At 32.5% G+C, this 27184-nt stretch overlaps 1 protein-coding gene across 3 annotated transcripts in view; it reads left to right on the forward strand.

Moving 5' to 3' along the window:
• The window catches only part of LOC142980690 (synaptotagmin-10-like), a 111128-nt gene that overhangs the window by 63669 nt on the left and 20275 nt on the right, over positions 1 to 27184 (forward strand). For all 3 annotated transcript variants that reach the window (XM_076126218.1, XM_076126219.1, XM_076126220.1), the window contains exons 4-7: positions 5554 to 5697; positions 14391 to 14513; positions 21008 to 21162; positions 24973 to 25141. In XM_076126218.1, coding sequence (XP_075982333.1) covers positions 5554 to 5697; positions 14391 to 14513; positions 21008 to 21162; positions 24973 to 25141 — 591 coding nt within the window. The remainder of the gene's footprint in view (positions 1 to 5553; positions 5698 to 14390; positions 14514 to 21007; positions 21163 to 24972; positions 25142 to 27184) is intronic.

The raw sequence follows: 27184 nt of genomic DNA on the forward strand, positions 1-27184 counted from the left end.
TGGATTAATATGATTAAAATAATAATACGTTGAGAAAATGTTAACACTGTAAAGCGATCTTCACCATTAGAAATATACAACCGTTTTACAGTACCCATCTATAAGCCGCAAAAGTTTTGGTAGTCAAGAATAAAGAAATAAAATTAAAACCATTTTAAGTCCATTTTTTGTTACATTAAAACAGACAATAGAGAACTAGCCAACTTTCAAATTAATCTACAAAAACGGCCGCCGGCGAAGAATCGTCAAATTATGAAAAAATAGAATAATAAAATAATATTATTCTGGCTCTTCTGACGTCATTATCTAAATATGGCAAAGGTTTCTTTCCAAAACACGCCCCCTCATTTCACAAAACGCCTTCGGCCGTACTCAAGATAAACATTATCACGTTGTTATATTATTACTTGTTTTTGTGAAGAATACGTAGATTTCAAAGAACCTCAGTTTGAATAAAACATTAGGTAAAGCTAGTACGTTTTAGTATTTAAAAATGCAGTTATATACTTTATACTCGGGTCCCTAGAAATGTGCGAATGTCGTGTAATTTTATCAGACTCTCTCGTTGCCACATTACACATTGCCACATCTTATTATTCGCACATTGATTGTACGTTTGTAATGAGCCGAGTGCAATCGTTTTTATTTGTGCTTACTTTGCTAATTACGTCGGTGCTAGACACCTTCATAGTATGAAAAGACTCACACAATCACAACAGAGGGGGTCAATTCAATAATGAAATCTTCGTCGGCCTCTGTCTAACTCAATGGGATCTAGACGTGATTACAAGTACATACATTATAATAACACCTATTATTACGGTCGCTTTTGTCTCATTAAATGAAACATTCATCCATGCATGCATGCATATGAATTTGTATAAATATATATTTATGCAAATTTTAATGTAAAATGTTGCACATAATAACATTTTGCATTAAAAACTTCCAAAATGTATCCAAAACTTTATGGTTATTTCTACTTAGCCAAATAATTTTCCTTTGATATTTGAAACTAACTGGCTCCCTAAGGCTAAGGACGGACCAGGCAAAGGGACCTTCCCTTTAATTTTACAAATTAAATACGCATTAAAGTTTGTTAGCCCTTTATAATGAGTTCGTTTATAAAGGTCGAGATTTGTACCGCTATTTTGGTAATGATTATGATTCTTCAGATTTTTTGAGCAAAGGGATAAGTAATTATTGTGATTATTTTATCAGAAGTTGGTATAAACAGAAATTCTAGTGACTGCTTCAGTAATAAGTTCAAGTTTTAATTAAGTTGTATCTATGACACTGATAATTTAGTTGCTAAAATTAAGATTTTTACGTGATCCAATATTATCTATTCATTTTTTATCTATTACGCAAATTGTACAATTTGCGTAATAGATAAAAAATGCGAATGAAATCATAAATCATTACCATAATCAACCATCAATTTCGGCATAGATTGAACACTACTTTATTAAAAACTTCTTCTGCTGATCTAAGATTAAAGTAAGTGTCAGAATCGCTTTATTGGAATTGTCAAAATTCAAACCAGATGAAATCGCGGGCAGAAGAGTTATTAAACACTATGATACTGATCTCTCAAGTTGTATTTTTCTGCATTGATAAGTGAAATATTTAAAATTACTTGTATATTATTATTTACTTATTAAATTTATCTATATTTACCCCTTACTGTCCCACTGCTGGACAAGGGAATCCTACCAGAAAGAGCGTGGAGTTAGTATAGTGCACCACGCGGGTCAAATGAAGACTAAAAATATATTTTGGAACTAAGATAGGGTTTATTTATTTCTTCAAATCCTTTTAATATAATTTCAACTCTTTACAATATTGTATTCTCAAAATTTTCAAATATGAATGCCAATTTGAAACAATATTGCTTTATCAGTACAAACAGGCTTGAAGTTTAATAAAACCGAGGGTACACAGGATACTCGTATTACGCCTGGATGCTCGTCTAATTTGATAATATACGTCTAGACTAGGCCTTAACGTCTTAAATATGGGCTTGATAAGGAAAACGACTAGCACAGTCGTAGAAGGAAACATAGGTCTGGATTTTCTAGATGTGATAGGAAATATAACATGTAATCTTTATATTATGCTAATTGAAAGAGGTCAGAATAATGTATTCATAAGGAAATTATAAATATACATATTATACACAATTTCATACCTGCTATACCCGAAGGTGTAGGCAGAGATGTATGACATGCACCTACGTTTCGCTATTAGCCATCTGATTCCTATTTTTTCGGATCCTACGGTTAAACTGTATCAGTTTTGTAGGACACTTACTAAGTAACTGTTATAAAAATGTTTAATAAATAAATGCAATAACGGGCAAGCCTTTTGCTATAAACCGGGGTCATTACCGAAAACCTTGCTAAAAGGCTATTTTAATACTAAAGAAGTCAAATACATCACACAGACTACGGATACATTCAAGTGTAATTAAATTATTTATTTCTGTAGCCTAGAGATTCTTAAACAAATACATAATTCTTTGATGATTGGCAGTCTATTTACCATACGTAAATACTTCGCTACTTATAAACCTCAATTCATGTAAAAGGCGCTATAATTTATGAATATATGTATTTATGAGTATACGTATGTTTGAAATTTTTCATAATTATAAAACAATCTTTTATATACTTTTTTCAGTTTTGGCAAAATAAATATTTTTTGAAGACTTCATAACCTTTTTTAGCCCAATATTTCAGGCAATGTTTACCCATTCATGGTGTTGACAATATTCAATGAATCGGTATAGACACCTTTAAATAAAAGCTATTTATGTCCGCAGCCATTTTGACTTTCACAAAAATGAAATAAATTTGTTATTAGATGGTTTTGAAGCCAACATTTTATGATAATTGAGACTGTATTATAATAGCAAAGTATAAATGCATTGTTTGCTGTGGAAACCTTAAACGTTTTAAAATGTATATTTACTTTACTCCGACGATTTTGTAAAGCCATGTTTACAGCCCATTTGTATACAAATACTTATAACTATCAAATATCACGAGATATTGCTGTGGCTAAAGTTAAGCAAGTGGGTGTATTCCATCGGCAAAATCTATCACTGTTATGAGTTTCAGATAAATAAGCATCTATTTAGTTGACCACTCAAAATACGACTAGACAAAATCATAACTTACAATTCCTAGTAAAATAGGAATTGCAATTATTAGTTCTAAACAATACTCATTTCAGCTCCATATTAATACTCATTTGATATGATATTTGCTATTAATCTCTTTGTTTTTCGACCCGATATTAACAACAAAATAGTTTTCAAACTTTTAGAAACAAACACTACTCGTATCATATCCAGTGGGAGTAATTTCTCGTTGTTTATGTTCAGTTAATCGTCGGCCAGCACTCAGTTTTATAAGTGTTATTTACTGTTGAGTTTTACTTCGAGCTTGCAATCTGCAAACACTGGAAAGAGCTTGCTTTAAAATTTTTATTTTTCTAAGTTTGAAGCACTGATGTACTTGCAGGTTGAATGAAGTTTGCGTTTAAATGAACGATGTTTTCAAATGAATGTCTGGATTTATATTCTCTTTCTGATAATTAAAACTGTTTAATATAAACGTTGATCGTTAATGTGGAATAAGTTATACAGCGCAATATGTAGTTTTAAGCCATGGGAGACAATATTACGTATAATTTATAAAATCTTTGATTCAACCCGGGCAAAAAAACGCGGTAAACAGTACATGTGCAGTGGTTTATACAAGAAGAAGAACATAACACAAACATACATTTATCTTCATAAACTTTCATATTTATGGTAGAATAAAAAATAATACGACCCGATTTTAAAATGCTAGGCAATGCCAAACTTTGTACCACATTCATGTTTTTTACTAAAATTAAATTACTGTTTAAAGGGTATAATTTTTAGATGTTTATTCAATTAATTATTATTTGTTGACAAAATCACAGACAAAGCAACTACGCAGTAAAATGTGTTCAATATCTACATTACGCATTATGAAAATTAATTTGTTTGCACATGTCATGTGCAATAGACCAGAAACCTAACTACTACGACTACATTCATTTAGTAATTGCAAAACTATTTTGTTCGTAGGTTTGGTATTTCAAACACTTATAACATTAAAGTACTTGTATTTTATTTTAAATTACATTTCTATGAAGAGTATAACTTTAAGGTATAATACATACCGCGCAACTTCGCTTGCGTCACATAAGAGAAAATGGGTCAAAATTTTCCCTGTTTTTGTAACCTTTTTTACTGGTACCCTGCTCTCCTATTGGTCGTAGCGTGGTGATATATAGCCTATAGCCTTCCTCGATAAATGGACTATCTAACAGTGAAATAATTTTTCAAATCGGACCCGTAGTTCCTGAGATTAGCGCGTTCAAACAAACAAACAAACACACTCTTCAGCTTTATAATATTAGTATAGATAAGTATTGTTAAAGAATATTTTGAAAAAGTAGGGATCACATTAATTAAAGTACCTAGTTTATCATATCATATGTTGAAATTAAACTCTCGACGTTTTATGTATTGAAGACATCATTTGTATTTTTATAGGAATGTAATAAAATTAATTAATAAACGAAGTTATTATTTTCTAGGATCTAGTAATAGTAGCTTCAGACCCATCGGTTGTGTGTACACAGAGGTCGCGAATTCGATTCCCGGGAGCTTTTCTGTTAGAAATCCCTAATTGATGACCGATCATGATTTAGTTTTGTGACTCCATGCCTCGAAAAACATGTAAATGCTTAAGTCCTTCACCAAAGCTATTGAATATAAACTACTTTATTTAAAACTCTCAGAATGTATTTTTAAATAGATCAAAATGTTTTTTTTTCAAAATCGTATCCTCTCTTCTACCGCCGCCATTTCCCAGTAATCAGTATTTAATTAAGCTAATTTAGATGTTGCCAAGTATTTTATTGCTCGTGGAACTTTGTGCTTAATTAGAATTGTTTAAAATTAGCTTAAATCAATATATCGTTAGACCGTTAGACTAGATTTAATTACATTAAACGCTGGTTAAACATGAAAAGAATGTGTGGAATCTACCTATACCGAGATTTTTTATTATATGAACTACATACGTTTACACGGTGTTTTTCTAAGATGTGCCAAAAAGTAACTTTGCCGTATGAAATATAATATTGTAATCGTTATAACGTATTTGGTGTCTTTCGATTTAATCAATTTTTTTGGCTCTCTGAATTTCAGAAATAAGTATTTTGAGGAAATTTACTACTCTCGATTACAATAAATATTATTATGAAATAAGAAACGAGAAACATTTTTTTATTTTAATTTACCTGTACCGTCTAGTTGTTGGGCAAAGGTCTCTTTCAAACTCTTCTACCGGTTTCTGTAGCTTTCTCTCACCAATCCTCCAGATAGGTGTCCAAGTCATTACACGAAATACTTAAACACGTCTATAATTTAAACATTTTAAAATATTTTCTAACAAATACTATAATACCAGTAGTAAATGCGTTACTAATGTGTCTTTTCTTTCCCAGGTGCTCCGTCAGACCACCCTGCCGATAGTCCCGACCCGTCACCAGACCTTCCAACGGCAGCTGTCTCACCGCCTCGACCTGCCTTCGATCCAGTTCAGCATCTGCAGCCTGGAGCGAGCTGACTCTTCTATCGGACTTATTAAGGTAAGTCTTAATTTATGTATTTTTCCATAAAATGCACAATATGTTGCTTACCAAACAAGTAACTTGTGTATCTAATATGTGTTCAGGTCTTTTGGGTAAGAAGAAAACAGATAGGCATCGTATGAAAAAGATCATAGATATATTTTTTATTGGAACGTGCAAAATACTGAACATAACAACTCCGGTAAAACCACGTAGGTTATACTTCAAGTTACTGAATAAATAGTCTCTGACTGAATATAATCATATGTTTATTGAATATCAAAAACATAAGAATCGGGATTTAGAAACAAAACAGTCTACTACGAAACTCTTTTAAATCACTATGTATTATATTACGAAGCATATCAGCAAAATATAAAGCAAGATTTTTATTTTAACAAAATGTATATGCTAGAAACAACATTAATTCAAAACACAAAGTAGACTTCTCTTCACATAAATGTGATTTTTAGAGTTCCCTACAAAACGAGTAAAAACGGGACTTTGTTACTGAGAATTAGCTGTCTGTCTGTCACCAGGCGGTTGCTCATGAACCGTGAAAATTGGACAGTTGAAATGTTCAAAGATGATTTATTTGTGTTGACGCTATTACAACAAATACTAAAAAACAGAATTAAATAAATGTTCAAGGGGACTTCCCTGCAACAGCTTCAATTTTTTTGTCGTTTTTATTAAGAACAATACGGAACCATTTGTCCGCGAGCCCAACTCGCACTTAGCCAGTTTTTATGGAAACATGTCACCACGAAGCTACATTTGAATTAAAACTAAAATCCTTGGACATTTTCAACTTAGAATAATTTTATTTAATACAGTGCTACGTATAAATCTTATTCAGGAGATGACAGTCGCCATTTATAAAGCGAGAAATGAGTAATGTTAGAGGTCTAGCGTAAACGGGTACATTAGTGAGAACAAATTCTTTAGTAATGTGTTTGTGATTACCTTAAGTTTCATATTTTGTGATTTATCTATACTTTTATTATAAAGCTGAAGAGTTTGTTTGTTTGGACGCGCTAATCTCAGGAATATAGGACCAATAGGAGCAGAGTACCAGTAAAAAATGTTACAAAACCGGTGAAAATTTTGATCCATTCTCTCTTATGTGACGTAAGCAAAAGTTGCGCGAGTCAGCTAGTACTTTTATAACACAACAAATTTAAGTTTTTTGTCTAGTAGCAAATCAAATTTTGTGCCAATACTTTTTACATAAGTTATTTTTCAAATTAATTGAAGCTTGAGTTATTTACCTTTTATTAATATTCTGATTTTAAATAGAAGATTTCTGTGAGAGTATTTAAGAATATATTTGTCGATCTATAGGAACATATATTATCTAACTATCGATCGTGTTCTCTGTATTAGTGTTAACGTAACGTAGTGAAACGTACTCTAATTCGTAGAAGTAATGTTTGTAATTAGTTTGAACTCCATTGAACTTGGTGTTGGTAGTGAATTTGTATTTGTCGATAGATTGAACTGTGACTTTGGTCTTGAATAGTTGAGTAGTTTCGAAACAGAGAACGTAGTTATTTTGAAATAGTAAAGGTTTGAAATTGAAATTTAAAAATATTTTAGTATACAAATATGGATGACTTTAGTCATAGACTTAAGGCTTTCACATACCTGGAAAGACCAGCAATGGAATAGGTGTAAGAAATAGTTAACAAAATATTTTCCTGAGGAGTTATTTTATTATTAAATTATATTTCCATTTACACAAATAACCTGTTAACATAAATTAAATAATAGAAATTTAATAGAACAACATTTTCTCCTTGCTACACAAAAGAAGACGAGTGATTGAACAAAAAAAAAAGTATCAAACATAAATTATACTATTTTTATTTTTTGATCTGTACATTTTAAACGAGGACTATGTTTTATTAATTTATAAGTAGGACAGCAGAATCAAGGATATATAATGTAAATATTCAAGTTAGCTTGTTCATCCTTGTCGATCGGATTGAACGATACCCTCGGGAGAAATAGTCTAGATGACGTTACCTTGTCGGCCATAGCACAGAGCAGTATCGCAATTCTCAACGTCATCGACTATCGAAAAACGGCTGACTATCGAAATGATGTTTGAACACTAACGCCCTTGGCGGGCGCCGTAAAAGCTAGTTTTTCGGTACATTTTAAAACTCTCGATACTCGATAGTACCGGCTGTAGAAAATCTCGCTATATATTTGGTGTTGTCAATTTTTATTTGGAAACTGATCTTAAGGGAAATCACAATCTACTATCGAAACATTACAGACAATTTTGGAAATTGATCTTCGTCTCTAGCGTGTTGTATAGAAACCATTTTTTCAACATTTCAGACGCTTGTTAATTTCGACATGATAATAGCAATAGATTCTAATCGCTCTTCGGTATGTGTACGCTTTAAAAAAAGTTAATAGACTAAAAAGGCTTGGTAACTATAGGAGAAATAATGCGAATAACTCTATAGTAAACTTAAAAATCATCATGCTGATAGCAAATTTTTACTGTTGGTACTATTATAAATATTGAGCGTAAAAAAACTTGAATCGAATAAAAGAAATTGCGAAATACGTTAGAGGCACTGTTTTTTATTGTATTTGTCGATAACTTTCCGGTTGCCACTAATGAATGAAATGCTTCTCTAATTTCGCCTGTAATTAGAAATTACCACAATTTTGTTCATTAAAGAGTATCATAATTCATACAGGAAAAATGGTACACCCCAGTATTAATATTATAATACAAAGACCATAAATACAACACCAGAGGCAGTAAATTTTTGATCAACCGTTATTTAACCGTATATTTCATATAATCCGGTATCAAAGCCTTCATAAATAAATTACATATGAAAATACAGCTTTATATCAGAAAGAGCCATTTTTCTCATACATTTATACCAACGCGCTTCCCTTTTAATTTAATTAAAGCGATACGAAAGACAAAGTCTCGGTGTAAAAGGAAAAATTAAAGTACAATGTGAAAACTATGAACTCAATATAATATTTTTGAGTGAGCCATTGCTATGATAAGCGCAGTTTGTTTTTATGAATTACGTATTTTTCCTTCTTTAACAATGTACCTTTTGATACTTTTTGACATTACCTGTACGGCTGTACATTTTGGAGATTTTTAATTTAGAAATCGTTGTTTGCAAAGGTTGTATGGCTACAACTCTCGCGATTTGTACACATAATATTATAATGCAACGGGTTTTATACAGGATTAAAGATTAAAGGTTGGAATACCTTATTTGTTTACCCGACGTTTGATCGAAATGCATCGACCGTGGTCACGGGTTGACTGGCTGATCCCGATATTATTATGTACTATATAGTATTTTGTTTTTGTATTTAGACCTACTTATAAATTAAACCTACCACTGTCTTCGTACATGGGTCTACCATGGAAATGAGAGATATAAGGTCTAGAGTCTAAATTCAATGAATATAATACCAGAAATAAAAGCTTAAATTTAAAAATATTGCTGTTAACAATCAAAACTAAATACTTACTAAAAGCAAACACAAAGCTTAATATTCAACATTGTCGCGAGTTCCCATTCGCAATTTCGGTCAAAGAATTCGGCAAACAAAACGGTCGACAGTGCAGTAATTACAACAAAAATAAATGAAAAAAACTACTCATAGTTCGTACAAAGACAAAGGGATAATAATTAAGAAACCAGAAACGTGGTCTTTATTAAAGGTTTTTTCAAGCCACGTGCAGTGTAGAGTTAAGGCTTTAATTAAATAAGTGTTGTATCGGGTTTTGATGCGGAGTTTAGTTTTATGTAAAAGATTGTTTTTTAAGCTTGATTTGTTTGTCTTTTTGGGTTAATTTGTAGTTAGCAGCCAATGTTAATGAGCTATCAACCAGTGCTTTGCATTTTTTGCATATTTTTGATATTAGCATCTTTTGTAAATAACTGGACCTAGCCAGTAACTTTATAATTGCATTTCTGGTAAATTATGATTGGCAGTTATATAACACAAACTATTTTAGTAATTTGTTTGGTAAGGAAAGGGGACGCCTATATTCAATTAAGGGACTTCGAAAATCGTGTTATTTTTTCCATTATAATTACGTTTAGCACTTTTCACATAAATACCTCAATATAATTACATAACTCTACACTGAAACAATAAAACAATAACATGACATAACGCAGTAAATTACGTGTATTGTAGTCACGTACTGTCAACGCAGACGAGTCACGGCCAGACATGTCATTTCCACGTGATTTCCGAGACAACACGCAGGGCTGACGTGCACTAACCAGTTACAATATAGACGTTTTGATGACGGTACCTCTTTTTATGCTTGATTTGATGTAGTATCTTATTTGTTAACTGTACAGAAAAAAGCGTTTGAGAATATATTGAAGTATATTGAAGAGTCTCTTTTAAATGTTTTAAGGCTTGATTCTTAAAATAAAACTTGATCTATTATGAATGGCAAACATAGCTGCTAAAACTGCCCATAAGACAATTCAAAGGTCACTCAAAAAGTTAAAGAAAAACGTATAAAGTCATTATAGTCACGTACTGTCAGCGACGCAGAGCTGACATACACTAACCAGTTACAATATAGACGTTTTGACGACGCCGCGACGGTACACTTTCTTTGCTTGATTTGACGTGTCTAATATGTCAGATGTATAAAAAGGCTACAGTGTTTAGAAATCGTGAGGGAAAAAATACTGCTTAAGACAACTAAAGTGCCCCAAGTCATAACCAATAATTTATGACAAATTTTGTCAATTTAGGGCAATTGGTAAAAAGACATATGGTTGATATTCTGTCGATGCCATAATAAACTCTTGTTACTAGACATCAACATCTTATTATTTTTTAGACTGTGTTTTAGGCTTTGGTAACTCTATCAATTTGCTTTACCATGTCGCTACACAGCAAACTTTAATCAGTCACTGCATACAAATATCAAGGATTTACAAAATTGCATTTCAGATTTAATGTTGGATGTACCGAACAATATTTCAAAGTTACGTTTAAAGTTGGCACTGGCTTTCGATGAATGTTCTGATTTTCCAAAATGTTTACCTTCCCCGGTTAACTAGTTTTTGCTCAAAAGTTGAAGAAACTATCATAAACTGCGTAGAAAATATTAATCAAGACATCAGAACTGCCAATCCTTTACGTCTCCATTGAAATGAAACTCATTTCAGCATTCTCATTACTAGGTTGCTATTGAGTCCTACGACGTAGCTACATTGCTACGACGTAGCCGATCGTAGCTCGTTTATAAGCCGGCGTAGAAATTGCATTTAAGTAGGAAGCATCGGCTTAATAAAAGTCGTGATAAAGATACAACTTTGAAAAGCTTTTTATACTTTTTATTTTTGCTGTTTTATAGACTGCAGTTATTTAAAAAATGTAATAAGGGCGTTTAAGCTTTGTTGATAACTACACTCTATTTAATACTGTGCCTCAGAGCTGAGACACAAATTATAATTTTTACCAGTATTTGACGACGTATTATTCATGCATACATTAAGTCACGTCTTCTTTTCTGAGGGGTAGGCAGAGACTACAGAACGCCACTTGGTACCATAAGCATCTGACCTTTGTGGGGATTTGTGTTTTTCTTGCTTGTAAATCAGGTCAATTGTTTCAGGGACTCCAGATGTGAGATTTTCATAAAAGTAAGCAAAAATATTGAAAAATAATACCATGAAAAAGCAGAGAAAAAATATTATCTCGTACGAATGGGAAGCAAAAATGTTTATTTTCTTTTAAAACTCCGGCACGAGGGATTAATCCCTGCTTCGCTCGTAGAGGCTTTACTAACACTCGAATCGCGAACATACAGAACTACGCAAATTTTGAAATATGCTCTGAAAATGTTTGTTACAAAGAAATAAGAAAATATGGATTATATTTCTTGGTTTTTTTGTCGAAACATTATGTTAATATTTTTTAAGTACTGATATTAAAAAGTCAGTCTGTCGGTCTGTATGGCTATGATTTTTCATAAGTCTTTCTTGAATTTTATTGTTTCAACCTGATTGCTTAGCAGTCGAAGAAATGAGACTTAAAATTTTTTTTTTCATAATACTGTTTTATTGCCGAAATTCAGCTTAAAGGCAGTATCGCTGTCTGTTAAACAAAAAAAGTCTTTATTCAAATTTATTTTTTCTTCTAAAATCATACCCTAAGCGAATGAAATATTTTTTTTTGATAGATAGCTAATTACTGTTAAACTTGATTCATAAAAGTTTAAATAAATTCAAGATACTTTAACGGACAATCCTGAAAGTCTATTGAAATGGAAATCATTTCAGTACACTCATTACAGGCTGCTATTGAATAGAGCTACGGTGCTACGGTATGCTACGCCGCTACGAGCCGTAGCCGTAGATCGTAGCAGATAAATAATGAGCGTTAGGAAATTGAGTTTAAGTTAGAAGCATGATTAAAATTCTGATGGAAATAAGGCATTGATGTAAAAGGTTTGCTCCTTTAGTTATTATGAATGCATGAAACATGTGGTGTAAGAATACAATGTTATAGGAAAATAAGTTTGGACTATGGAGGAATACTGCTAGAACTATTTAATTAAACATAAAATTGAATAAAAAAAACGTTATTTTACTTTGAACAAAATGTTATTAAAGATTTTGGTAATACTTGTTTCAATTAGGAAAAGCGCGAGAAGATAAAAAAATATCACCATCAATATTTCATTACCTCAATCGACGAATGTTAAGAATTAAATCACTGAATTTGTATGTATTTAAGATAACACAATCAATGTAACGTAAATTTTATGTAATTTTACTACCCAACCATCTACCATTTTACTATCCCAAAAAAATCTTGTAAAAATCTTATTATAATGAGCCGACAATTAGTTTGACAAAAAAGAAGGTTCTAGGCTGCCTTTTTTCCTCTAAGACATTAACAAATTATTGTAACGAGGACTTCAAAACAAATTGTTACATTAAGCTCAGCGAGTTGTTCATTTTGAAAAATACAAAACTAAGGTATAAAATAAATTTCGCCCGGTCAAATTTTGGTTAGGTAATTGCCAGTTAAGTTTTGTGTTACAATTAATATATTTTTTATATAAAACCAAAACTTGAAATTGTCGCTAAATAGTGTATTCAGATTTATTTTATGATGAGGTAGTTGTCATACTCAAAACAATCAAATCTTTTAATCAAGGAATCGCTCCGGCTAAATGAGTAATTAGAGTTAAAAAAAAGCCTTCATATCCATCCCAAAAGGGGCAAAAGCCTTCATCCCCATCGCGAGATCGAAGTCGATTTGTATTTATCTACGTTATTGTAAGACACTATTTGTATTGCTGTACGAGATGTTCTCTAATATAAAATGCACTTACAATAACATTTAAGCTCATCTATACAAGACAGTTTAATCGATAAATTACCGCTAGATGTACTTTAGAAACCGGGCATTAATGTTTCTACATTTTAAACGGCCGTATAATTTACACAAAACTAATAACCATCTCTACAGAATAGCCCTTCACACTTCATCTGTCATTTAACAAACACTATCTTTCATTCCCAATGGCAGAACATTCACTCAATAAACAATAGGGCTCAAAATATTAAGGTATCTTTCCAACCGACTTCACAAGGCCGTTTAAGGCTTCCTTTCCTCTTACGCTGTCATTGCTCGCGTACGGCCGTACGAATAAACACAATGCTGTGCATTGGACAGCGACGCGACAGATGTTTTTATGTATCTTTCTAAGCTCACATCAGTCTCACGTACTACAGTCTAATAAACATATTGTTCTTTGCAAATATAAACGGCATGCACGGGCAAATGCACTAATACTCGGCTTTTGGGCCTAAACTAGCCTCGTCGGGGTACTACATTGGTCGATCTTACGAATGTGACATTGTTCTATGGAACAACTTTCAACAGATTCGACCGACGTGAGCGTAGGAGGAAATCAAGCCTAAACAGTATTCTGCTATTAAACAAACATCTTTACGTCCCTATAAAGATATTTTCACGTAAAAGATCGTGAATTGAATATTTTTTTATTGGTTCTCGTTAAAAGTGAATTATGTTTAAGACTTTCGGTAGTAAATGTGTTTATTTACATTGTCATGGTAACGGTTTTAACGAGTTTTATTGTGTTCCCGTATTATGGGGGCTTATTTGAAAAGTGGAAAATTTGTGACCTCAATTCAAACAATTAATGGCTTGTTTAATGTTAGTGATTTTCAACTGTCGCCTTTTTTACACAGTCAAAATGCTACCGGGTTACTTTATTTTTCCCTCGACGTTTCGATCGAGTCATACAGGTCTTTAGACTCAAGTTTAAAATTGTGTTTTCTCTAAAAATTGGAGTAAGATGTAAAACGTAAGGATTGTGTATATGGGGCACAATGCTATTAATCTTAATGCCGGTTTTGCTAGAAAGCTTGTATTAGGAATCAGTATAATTCGTTAATGCAATGTGTGGTATACTAATCCCCAACATTAGCCATTAGGATTTTAAAATGCAACTACGGCTTTAAACGCAGATTTCGGTAAAATTGTACCAGATATGCACGTTTCGCCTAAGTTTTTTTCTCCCTTGTGAGATTTTCCTCAGAAAAACTTCATTATTGGAAAATATTTTACTTATGACCGGAAATGAACAAAGTTATACTGCTACATCACTCACTTTTATTAACATAAAGTTATTATTGCAGCCGGAGCTGTACAAGAACGAGCTGGTCCGTCAATCGTCTACGGATAGCGCCGAGTTGGAGTTCTGTGGCAAACTGCACTTTGCTCTGAAGTATGACCAGGATGTTGAGGCTCTTGTCGTAAAGGTAAGAATTTTACTTTCTAAACTATCTACAGAAAATATTTAAAACGCCGACCAACTATAGGCCTTAACAATAAATAAATCATTTAGGTAAATACCTAGACAGAAAAATAATAATTAAAAATAAGATAAGTGCTAATTGATAAATTTAAAACGGAGCAAATAAAAAATTAGCAAAGCTAGAACTTATAATTACAGAATCTTACTATCGAAAATAGTTTCCTGGGTACCTATATTTAATTGTCAACAATTATTTAGAGTAAATGAACGACATATTCAATAAATAAGATATATTGTACTGTTATTATAACTTTCATTCAACCATCACATTATCTCTTCGAATTGTCGTAACAAAATCCTTAATGAGGTAATTTAAACTAATTAAAACGACCATGTTATTATCTTGGAACATCCTCTCAACACGGCTTGTAATCCAAACTCTAAAGGTTTATTATGTAATTCAAACTAAAATGTCCGACCTCATTTCTTAACGGTCTATTCGATTGACAGAGATCGAGATAGATAAAAATTCGTGATGAAATCTTGCATGCTTAAAAATTTGCTGTCTTTATTGACTACACGCAGAGGCCTAAATTCTCCCTTGTTTAGGAGGAAACCCTTACCCAGCAGTGGGACAATGATGGATCTAAAAAGTAGATACAAATTAACGCAACTATCGGTAATCTATGTCAAATACTTACGAAGGAATTGAATCATTTTGACACCAGACATAAAAAAAATAAACTATAGTCTACTCATTATTCATAACTTCAACTCTCGCATTACTTAATTAACTTAAAAATTTTCAACACTATATTATTATTAATAATCATGTGCAAGCTTATAATTTCTAAAGAAAACTCGTAATTATTAAACTTTTTAACTTTCGTATTACATACTGAACTAATTGGTTACGTCATACCACGCGGTCTTGCAATCTGAAACCACGACTGATATAATCTAGTTAGAATGCCGAGCAAACCAAGGAAAATCGCGTTAATTTCAGAATTATATTAGTCACTAACAGACCATCTGAGCTTTGCGATGTTTCGGACATAATAGTGTTACAAAATTATGGCTGTATCTATCCCGTATAATGTACTTTTCAAATGGAATTTCCTGTCATTCCCGCTTTACTTTATAGTCATATATCTCTATGAAAACTATAATATCGCTTTCATGCGAAAGATATGATAGATATTTGTTATTCAATCATGCCAAAAATTCTCATAAAATAGATTTCCGTGACATTTTCTACAATTATTATACAACATGGATAGGATTTTTTACCCCGGTTGATCTTATTACGCGAACAAAGTCTGGAGCTGTAACTAGTAAACTCATTAATTCACGTTCCTTCTTTATAATAGTATAACACAAAGTTAGAAATTTCCGAAACCGTAAGCCGATATTTTAACTTTCATTACGAAGTGGAAAATACGGTACAATTTCAGCACCCGAAAAATACTGTCCAAAAACATTTCAGCATGATGAAAAGGAAAACGAAACGTACAAACCCTTGAAGGTTTCCAACCCTTATACAATAGTAAAGGGCTTTTACCTGTAGCTTATCTTATGGGAGCCATAACACACTGTATACCGAGAGTATAAAGAACGGCTTTGCTAATCGATCTTTATAGGACGGCTTACAGAGACTGATGGCGATTTGGAAAAGCCGATTAGAGATTAATGTTATGGTACCGGTTTTTTATTTGCAAAAATATACCAGTAAATTTTGTTACCATAAATTTAATATTTCTTAAGAGATAATTAACCGAGTAGTTTAATTTTAAGCCGATTTTGGTAATGTTTATTTGATTGCTATTTGACAAATTATTTGAAAGTCGCTGACATATTTTCATCGCAAAAAAAACTACGACTCGATAAGTCATTTTATTCTTAAATATATTATATATTATGATGCTATAAGTTGTATATGAATAGAAAATAAACATAAAAACTAATCGTTTCGTTAGCTATTGGTGATAAAAAGGTCAATGACTTTTCCAGACACATTATAAGCACGTGCATTTCGTAGATATCGATAAAATGTTAATAAGTATAATATCAATTAATTAATAGCAAGTATGCTTAATAGTTTTGAAAGCTAATAGTGTTTAATAAAGTTTGCATTGACGATATTCTTGTTTAACCTTGTATCATCAAATGCGACTATAATATAATAAGTACTGCCTAACTATTGCGGCTTAACTCTTGTTAATGTCCTATTTCAGTATTTTTATGTATGAGATTTTATTATATTGGTAGCCTATTCTAGGGTTTGTCTAAAGGAAACAAGAACTAGCCAACGCTTGAACCTGTTTTTGGGAATGCTATATGAAAATTGGTTTAGTCAGGAGAGTGTGACAGACAAACAAACTTTCGCATTTATATTATTAGTATGAATGTACAACAAATTAATCCAATATCATTGGATCTGCACTAATATAAATTAGAATTATTGTAGCGTAGAATGTAGGATGCGTTCAGCTGTCACAAACGTAATTTGTCAAAGAGCGCATTAATAGGCTTGAAATACTCATAGTAATTTCACACTAGTGCCATCTAGGGAACGTATTCGTAATATAACTGACACTTTTGCTATATGTGATTTTTTTACTGATGATGATAAATAAAGTATCGGGTTTTGAAACTAGTTGTTTTTTTCTTTATATGCATTATAAACGCATTTACCGCCATTATAAACGCATTTACCGCCATTTTGGAAGAGCTGGTAAGAAACTCCTGGTCACTTTTTAAATTAATGGCCTTTTACATAATAGTCCGATTTACTATACTCGGATCGTTACTAACAATAAATATATACGTAAGTTGTTGCTGTCTTTATGTTTTTAAATGTTATTTTATTAGTTTGTTAATAAAAAGTTGTCACTAAAAATAACATAATAATATAAGACAATTTACTCTATTTAAATATTCTTTAAAGGTTTTGTGTTTTTGTTCAAACAACATTCTTTTGTTAAGACTTGTAAACAGTATTTAATATATTTACGTACATTCAAAACTCGTTTCTCCACAATAATATAATAGACTGTTTAATACAAAGTTTATTGACCTGTACGTTTGAAACCACAAAAGTGCGGTAATGGCCAGACATTGTAATTTTAAAGCTCTATTGTACATAATATAATCATTTTATAAAGTTATCTTTTAGTGAAAAAATACACGCTTATCCATTTATTTTTCAAGGAAAACCTTGGTATAATGAACACTAATGGGCAAATTAATATGTTTTCTTGAATATATTGCTGTTGTACATAGCCTTAGGTAAAGGTAAATAAATTGTATATAAGATATTCAAGGTTGTACAAGGATGAAAGGAAATATACCCGTGTTTTCATTAGGAAGATGAAATACTACCGACCTATATGTTGAAAAAGGGAAAACACACTGTGATAATGTTTTTTCTAGTTCACATTTTTTCGACCAATAACTGCAATAAAAGCACTGACTTTCGTAACGAATGTAAAGGCACACGACCACCACGCACAAAATAACAAGTCCTTGATGAAACTGTTAAAAAAATCAAGTCACTACTTATGCCGAAGAGCTTTTAATCAGTGCTTTTAAACAGTGGGACAACAGTAAGTTCTTCTTCTTGTCCTTATCCTATATTACGTGTGGTCCACACAACACATTTTCTTTCAAAAATATGCAATGGGTGGTAATGGGAATTTGCCGGATGTTCTTGCCGCCTGCCTGACGTCAACCTTTCTTGAACAGTAGTAGTTTACATCAAAAGTCAGTCCCGGTTGTTGTCAAATAGAATAACAGTCGTTATCGTCGTCAGACGGTTTGAACATATTTGACATTAGTGGACCACTAACCGTACGATAAAATAAAAAAAGAGTATGTTTCTTGCATTTCTTTAATACCTTAAGTTCACCACCAAATGTGAAACCATCAATGAAAAAGGCTAAAGGTCACACGGCAGGAAATTACGCTTTTGATATACCCGACGCGTTGCGAATCAAAATGCAATTGCCTATTTACGACTATAAAAAGCGGTTCGTGCAATGCATACGTTGCGAACCTCTTAATCAAATCCGTTTGATATAAAAAGTTCAATACTCAAGTTTACGTGCTAGTTGCGATTACGCCACTCCCATTGCATCGGGAAGTCATAGGTTTGATTCTGACAATCAATCAGCCTAGTCTTTCTTCCAACTATCTTGGAGTCGGATAACAGTCTCACCGGCTGCACCTGAATCCCAGTATTTTACACGAAGAGACCACTAATAGTTGTTTTGGTTCTGGTTGTACTGTGTATCCGTTGCTCGTATGTTTGTAAAAGTTCCCGCGACGCAAGAGCAATCCTTACTGCGGGAGTTGGAAAAGAAAAAAATAAAGGCAATACGTTCATTTGTGAGAGAACCTTAAACCAGTTCGAAAATCTCTAAGACTTTTTATCGAAGGCATTGAGTTATATTTCTCAGAAGAAACTCTATACATTACTATAGGCTTTTAATCGCGGCCAGGTTTTTTACATTGTAAGGCTTGCTTTATAGAAGCGAACCCAAAATTTAATATACAGTAGGTATTTTATTCCCAAGTTGGAAGATGTTAATTGAACTTTTCCTTCAACGTGTGTGGCATGACCTTTGCGGGGTTGTTGACCCCGATTCAATTGAGATGTCTTTCGCAGTATATTGACGGATGCGAGTAAATACGTTTGTTGGACGTGTCGTTTACTTGTAAAACTCTCTCTTAGGAAGTAAAGGAATTGGTTTCTGCAAACTTTTATTAACCATATTCAGTTTTACCCACAGAAATATTTCTATGGCAACATTTTTACTCCTAATTAGTGTGTAAACACCAAGTATGGTATACAAATTAATTCGAGAATAAAAAAATATTTTCTGAAAGGGGCTTTTTAAAATTGGTTCATAAAATAATGAGCAATATATATTAATGATCAGCAGAATATATTATATTAATGTACTTTTATCAGCTCAGTGTTTACTGCAACCTGAATCACAAAGACACAAAATGTATTGCTTTTCATCTCACATCTTATATGAACTTCCCCTGTTATTTCACATCCTATACAAATATGTATTAATAATTATTTATCAATAAATCAAATGATCACTGCTCAGAATTCATTAAAATATATTTCCCAAAACTTTTCTAAATACACAAATTAAATTTAAATTGGTAAAAAAAACATCCGAACCTTCCCGTGTCGTGTTTTAATGATATGTCAATCCGATTATGATATATTACCTGAAAACTCGATAGGTGTCGCTTCAAATTAATTGGTGTGCCAAAGATCAGGGGATTAATAAAAGGGAGCGGGCTTAATTAATTAATATTTAATAAATTGTTGATAACCGTGATCAGGCCTCACGGGATTCAAGTCGGAATTGATTTGAAAATTGATGTTTAAGGAGCTTTTCATCCAATTTTAAATGAGTTAAATATAGAATTTTATTGAGGAAGGATTTTGTGGCGTGAATAATTACTTAAATACTTTTGAGTTTATTTGATAGTAGTTGAAGGACTGCAAAAGCTTTGCGGTAATTTTGGATTGGCCCAAAATTGAATAGAGATGACAGTCGTCACGCGACTTAAAAAAATAGTGAACATTAATATATTTGTTTTAATAATTGTATGAGATACATTTTGCCATGGAGTCTGTATTCTGCTCTTTTAAAAAATCGCTATCATCGTAAATTTTGTATTGAGTAAAAGTTTTACCTTTTGATAGTTACTTTACTTGAGCCATCTTTGTTTCTAACTAATTATAAAATTAATTACTTAGACACCTTAGACAAGACAGATCGTGTTCCCAAAATTCCAGCCATTCAGCCGTTTGACCCGTACATTGACCTGTTTGAAAATCTATTTACATAATAAATCATACGTCTCAGTTAGTCGCGGGTCGACACGCAGGGAACCGTGCGTTAACCGGATAACGGATAACCGTGAAAACGTGATCGAATGAAAAATACAGCCAATTTATTAGGGTTATCGGTTACTTGTGAATTGTAGAAGATAAACGATTGTTGTGTTTGATTTCGCTTAGTTGAACTCAGGATTTGCTTTTGTTTTTTTTTATAAATGCTCAGGTAATAGATTTGTCTTATGACGAGCGTCAATCTACTGCTAGGCAGAAGCCTCTTTTTGTGATTTCAACTCTTAAACTATTTGGAGTAGAAAAGAACCATTGGATCACGATATAGTGGTCCATCTGATCTCGCTATCAGTCATCACGCTATGGCTTTCGGAGTATAGTATAGTACAATGATGTCTCAAGCTAGATTACTGAGTCGAAGAAAGCTTTTCAAGGGGTGACATTACCTGTTAATTTCCAACTAGACTAGGCTTAACCTCAATCACACAGGACAGTTAGATTTTACGAAATGAATTTAAATAACATCCGTATGCCAACTACAATGATACCATGTAAAACAACTTCTCACACTACACACATACTACTTTCACAGTTGTTAAAACCAGTTCTCCTTTGTTCAGATCTTCGAAGCCCGCGACTTACCCATCAAGGACGTGACCGGGAGCAGTGACCCTTACATCAAGGTCTTTCTTCTGCCAGATCGCAAGAAGAAGTTCCAGACTAAAGTCCACCGCAAGAATCTCAACCCTGTCTTCAATGAGACGTTTTTGTTCAGGTATGTATTTGTTGATTATTGTATCTTTGTGATAAATAATATTAGGTCGGGGAAAAGTCTTTTCGGATTAAAGTATGTATGAACTTGTAATAAAATCTTTTCTCTACACAAAAAAGCTCGATATTTGGGTACCTCATGCGCTCACTGAAAGAAACCTAATGAACCGTGTACTCATTTGTGATTATTGAAGCTAAAGAGATTTTATTACAAGTTCATACATACTATAATGCGAAAAGACTTTTTTTCCGACCTAATATACTGGATATGTCTGATACATAGTGGTTGTAAGTACTGGGCATGTAGTTAACAGTTTTATACATAGACAATATGTTCCAGACATATAAATAAGTGATTATTTTGAGATATTATTAGTAGTAATTTTTAAACTCTCGCGTTGCATGTTTAATGTATAATAGATTACGGGAATTAACGCAAAGGCTGACAGCCTGCGACCACGGCGAGTGCAACCTGCGCCGAAACGTTAGGCATTTTAAGGTAAAATGCGTGTTCGCGTTAATTCCCGTATTCTATTATACATTATTAGTAGTAACCCGGATCTTAAAAATGTGCTCGCAAATAGATTCGTTCGTTTTAACATTATCATATCACCTAATGAAGAATAATGGTATCTAAACGAATTTTTAACTCGTCTATGTTGTGAAAATTAGGCTTGATTTCATAGCAAAAAACAAATTCCTTACCGGTAAAACTATCCACACCATTTCATAAAACACATCTCTATCTAAGTCTTCGCCACCAATAATCACAATTTGTAAATACTTTACTTAAGATTCAAAACATCAAAATCAAACCAAACTAAATCCGTTTAAACTAATATTCTCTCCTATTTCAATTTTTGATGTTGTAGACTTGAAGTTTGAACGTCAAAACTTGGTAATATTACATCCAAATATTAGTTTTGCCGCCACCTGGTTCCTTCGCAAGTCTAATTGAGTTCGTACTGTGATACCTTCTTGACAATAATTGACTGTAACTTTTATTACTTGGATCAAATTATTTTGATCCTAATTTTTTTGACAATGTTGTTTACTGTTTGTATTATTTGTCAATCATAGAAATTAAATGTTATGTTGCTATAGAGATAACTATGTAGAATTTTAGAATAGTTAGATTTTTTAACATAAATAAAATCATACGTTACCAGAAGTCAAATGCTCGAAAGTCTGACAATCTTACTGAGGGCTATCGTGTTATAACCCAGGTAACTTGATTGTAAAGGTCCGATACGCAGTCGCTCGATGTAAAAAACTGATATTTATCTGCATCCGGTGAGGCTGGAAGCCGACTCTAACTTAGTTGGAAGAAAGGCTAGGCTGATGATAACATATAATTACATTGTAACGTAGTCTAAAATGCAATTATCATGTTTTTGCTTCATTCACAATCACAAACACAATTTTATATAACTAAGTAAGTAAGTTTGCGGTTGATAACCTCACATAAAGATAATATTAAGAAAACTATTTACTAAAGTACGATCGGCATTTAATGTAAGCCAAGTGGATTTCAGTAGTAGCTAGAAGGTGAGTACTAAAACTTAACAATCAAGTTTCAAAAAGCCATAAAAAGTCCTAACTTCCGAAATTACCATAATTGCATGACCTTTAGCCGAGGTTGACAACCTCACGGATATCCTAAGGTGACAAAAAAACATAATTTGAATGCAAAACAAATAAATTGTCAAACTTTCAGCCAAGTTTCAGCAAAAGTTTAGATACCTACCTGAAAAATATATTTAAAAAAATTTCAGAGGCCATCAAAAGTTCTTGATTGTGCGAATTGAGCGTCAAAATTTTGCACCGTGTTTGTAAATCTTGGCAACTTTGAATTTTGTTTTTTAAGCTTGTTACACATATATTCGGTTCGGCACCTTCGGTTGAGCAATATTTATCAGCTTTACACTTGCTAGGCTTGTACCGATCGGGTGCTTCCTCAGAGTCCGAACGTCACAATTTGATTTCAACATAAAAGCGTGGCAAAGTCGTGTACCATTTTTTTCGATCATTTTTTTTATAATTTTTAAAGGATAACTCCACATTAAGAAATGCTCTCGTGTCGCGGGGACTTTTACAAACATACAAACAACGGAGATACAGAGTACAACCAGACCCGAAACAATTATTTGTGAAACGCACAAATAATTGTCCCGTGTGGGAATCGAACCTACGACCTCCCGACACAATGGTAGCGGCCTGGTGATCTAAACCACTGCGCCATGGAACATTCATCTACACGTCATATTTGATTTTGCCACATAGCTAAGCTGGGTTATGCCCAGCGTCTAGGCAGGTTAATGCCGAACGGCCAGGCCGGTAAGTGCCGAACCGAACACATGTGTAGCAAGCCTTTATACAGTGTGAAAATGTCAAAGGTAAACCCTTTCAGCGTTGTTTGGGACGTATTAGCATTTATTAGAAATCTGTTTTCATTTGTCTTTTGCTTAGAACTTTGACTTTTAACGGTACTTTTGTTACAAAGTATTCTTTAATGTATTTTACATGTTTCGTTAATGTATAGTATTAATACGTTTCTGACCTTTTCTACAAAGGTACTGTGGAACAAAGAATTCTACCTTAAAATTATAATATGTTATTATTTATTAGATGCTGCTGAAGTTATATTTTATCTTTGTAACTGTAACTTAGTCGAAAGTAATTTTAACTATTCTATTTGAATTTACTATGTTGAAAGTTCGATGTAAGGAAATTATTAATTCATATTAGTTAATTAACATTTAATTTTATTTGAGCTGTTTCTTACCTCAAGTAAACTGTATAAAATATTTTTTTAAATGAACTTAATTGAATAGGTAATTCAACTCAGGCATATGTAATATCACGCCTGTTACATCGTATATGAAATACTTTCAAATTCAATCTATCACACAAGCTAGCCTGAGCCTATCGTTATATCTACAAGTTACTTTGAAGAGAACTTTGCCCGACCGGGGTAACAAACTCGAGACTTCACGATCAGCAACTCTAACATTCAGACCACAGAGGCAGTTCAACTTAGATTACACCTTTATTTTCTTCTACACTTTTAAATAAAACAAAACATCGGGGATAAGAGCGTAGGTTTGATAGCAATTACTCGTAGTCGCATAAAGTTTAACCTTTAGTATCAATCACTCGGTTTCAATCAATCTTTATCTGTCCCGACTTTAGTACGTATCCACCTTTCCATTTTAATTTCGTACTGTTTCCAATATGTTAGAGAAGCGGTGACTAAAACGTAGCAAACGTTTCTTCTGTTTTTCGTTTTATATGTTTTGATTTAAAAGCTATTTTGGAAACGCGTAATTATTTGTTATAATGCAGTCTAAAATGGTTTTTAAAGGCTTTACTTTTTAAAATAAATAATATAATTAAAATATATACCTATTTTTATATCCTCACTCTTTTGTTGTTACTCCTGTAACTTTTATGCCAAAACAATTATAAAACTGCCATTGAGTAAAAGGTCACAATCACAAAATATTAGTAACTAGCTCGCTACTCAAAAGAGTCTTTCAGTACACATTTTTTTATTTCATCTAAGGATGCACCCGTCATCCCACTTTTAAAAGAACAAACCTCAGAGATCATTCCGAGCGGTTGTTGTTAACTAAGCCAGAAATCTTATATTAAATTATTCATCATGAATTCATCATTAGATATTAATTATTTCGTTATAATGTTAATGTTTGTTACCTTACAATGTTCTATAATTAATTTAAATTGTAATGTACCTATAACTTACATGTTTGTTAATGTACGGCGTAATAAATAAATAAATTATTGCCTACAGTGTGCCGTATGAAGAACTACGCCAGCGCTACATACAATTCTCTGTGTACGATTTCGACCGGTTCAGCCGCCACGATCTCATCGGCCATGTGGTGCTCAAGGGTCTCCTGGAGTCTGCTGACTTGCAGCAGCAGATTGAATACACCATGAATATACTGGCTGCCCCACAGGTAAGATCGACATAGTTTTATTAGATGTCACACACAAACTGAAAAGAAGGAATTTCAGGATGATAAGGACGTGATTCTGAATACTTTTTTATATTGTTATTATGAACATAGATAATATAAAATAACAAATGAAGCAGCAGTGATAGCCAAGTGGTATAAGTTGGCACCACCCACGCAACTACACTATGCTTATATTTTGTGTATCTTAGTTGAGATTGGATTAACATGTTAGTATATATCATTGTAGAAATGTAAGCTGCATTATAACATACATCCTATGCGACAATTATAATTACTGACGAAGATAAAAATGTTGTGAGAAAATATGTACAATCGCAATTAACAAAGTTTTGAAGTAGCTGTTATTTATTATTATGTACATAGTTCGTTATATATAATAATAATTTAATATTAATACCTAATTATGAAGTGTTAAAGTTCCATTATGCCAGCGGATTTTCGCAGAATACATTAGTGGGTAATTTAATGAAACATGAGCAAGCTTTTAAAAGCAAAATCCGGATTTGCACAACAGTATTAACGGTGCACTAAATAATGATATATTTAGTAAAATCAGCTCATCAATTAGAATCGACATGTGTGGACTGACACGTGATTTGGAAAGTATGTTGTGTCATGAGCTTGAAATTTCAAGGTAGAGGAATTTTAGTTAGAAATAGTATTTACTAGGGTATTTGAAAAGTCTTTCGGGCTGCTTAAACACCTGTGGCACTAGTTTGACCACTAAACGTACGATAGAATAACGTAAATAGTTTTATCATTTATTCATTGTTATTTCATTTTTTTCCTTACTGATATAACATTTGTTCAAAAGGGCATTAGATTGCTTTTTCGTCTTTAACGTCAAAACGGCGGTACCGATTTGTATGGGCAGTGGTGATAGAATAAGTATATCTATCTGAGGACTCTGCCTTTATTCTTTACTAAAAAAAAACATGAAATCAGATTGTATCCGGCCTCTTATAGAACCAAAGCTAACAGAATCTTTGTACAAAATCCGTAATATTTTATCCCAAAAACTTTGCCTTTGAAATTAATAGCATAAAAATTCTTAAGCAAATGACGCACACGCCAGAGTTTGAAAAAGTCAACCATTATTAAATTACTGTGTTTTACTCCCGGCAATTTTGTTACTTTCTCTCACGTCAAATTCTTTTTAAAAATATTTAGAATTTCAAAGAAAATTGCCATTTTTAACTTTCTTAATTGTCTTATAAAACTTATTATAATAATGTTATGTCAAATACTTAAACATTATAATCTATTTTTGTCGTTGCCTATAGCGGATTTTTTTATTTTATGCTAATTTTCATAACCTTTCCGAAACTTTTATGATTTAGTCAAAAACATTTGTTCTGGGAATATCAATCTGACCTAGAATGAAACATATCAAAAAACTTTTCAAGTAAAACCTTTAACTTGTTTGACCTGAAACTGACATTTACGGTATAAATTTTGGGATATATTAGTAGGAAATGGAAAGGTCAATGCTCTCATAAAACAAAATTTATAATACTATTAAAAAGTTTCACCCGGATTTGTACTACCTTCAAAAATTCCTTTACTTTATTACCTAGCAATGTTGAAACTTTGAAGACAAATATTTGCAATTATTTCTTTCTTTATTATTAAGTCGAAGCCAAGTGTACTACTATTATAATATACTGTTTCACAAGGTTATTACATTATCATTACTACTGCCAGGTAACTTCAGACCCTATTTTTGTATTTATTGTAACAAGAAACCCCTCTGTAAAGAATTAATAAAATTTTCTGAACCTTTAAGAATTTTATAAAACGTAAATAACGGGCATATAAAAGTTTATTTATACCTATCTAAAGAAACCTTGAAAAAATAACGACCAGACAACCACCAACTACAGTACATACGCCTACTATAACTTCTTCATCAACCAAAATTTAATCAAACGCGTCCAAAATTTCAATACACCATTTATCATAACTGCAATTTTGTTTCATCTTAATTCAATTTGTTAGATATTATAGTCCACCGCAACGATC

This window comes from Anticarsia gemmatalis, chromosome 18 (genome assembly GCF_050436995.1).
Source record: "Anticarsia gemmatalis isolate Benzon Research Colony breed Stoneville strain chromosome 18, ilAntGemm2 primary, whole genome shotgun sequence".
Taxonomy (NCBI): domain Eukaryota; kingdom Metazoa; phylum Arthropoda; class Insecta; order Lepidoptera; family Erebidae; genus Anticarsia; species Anticarsia gemmatalis.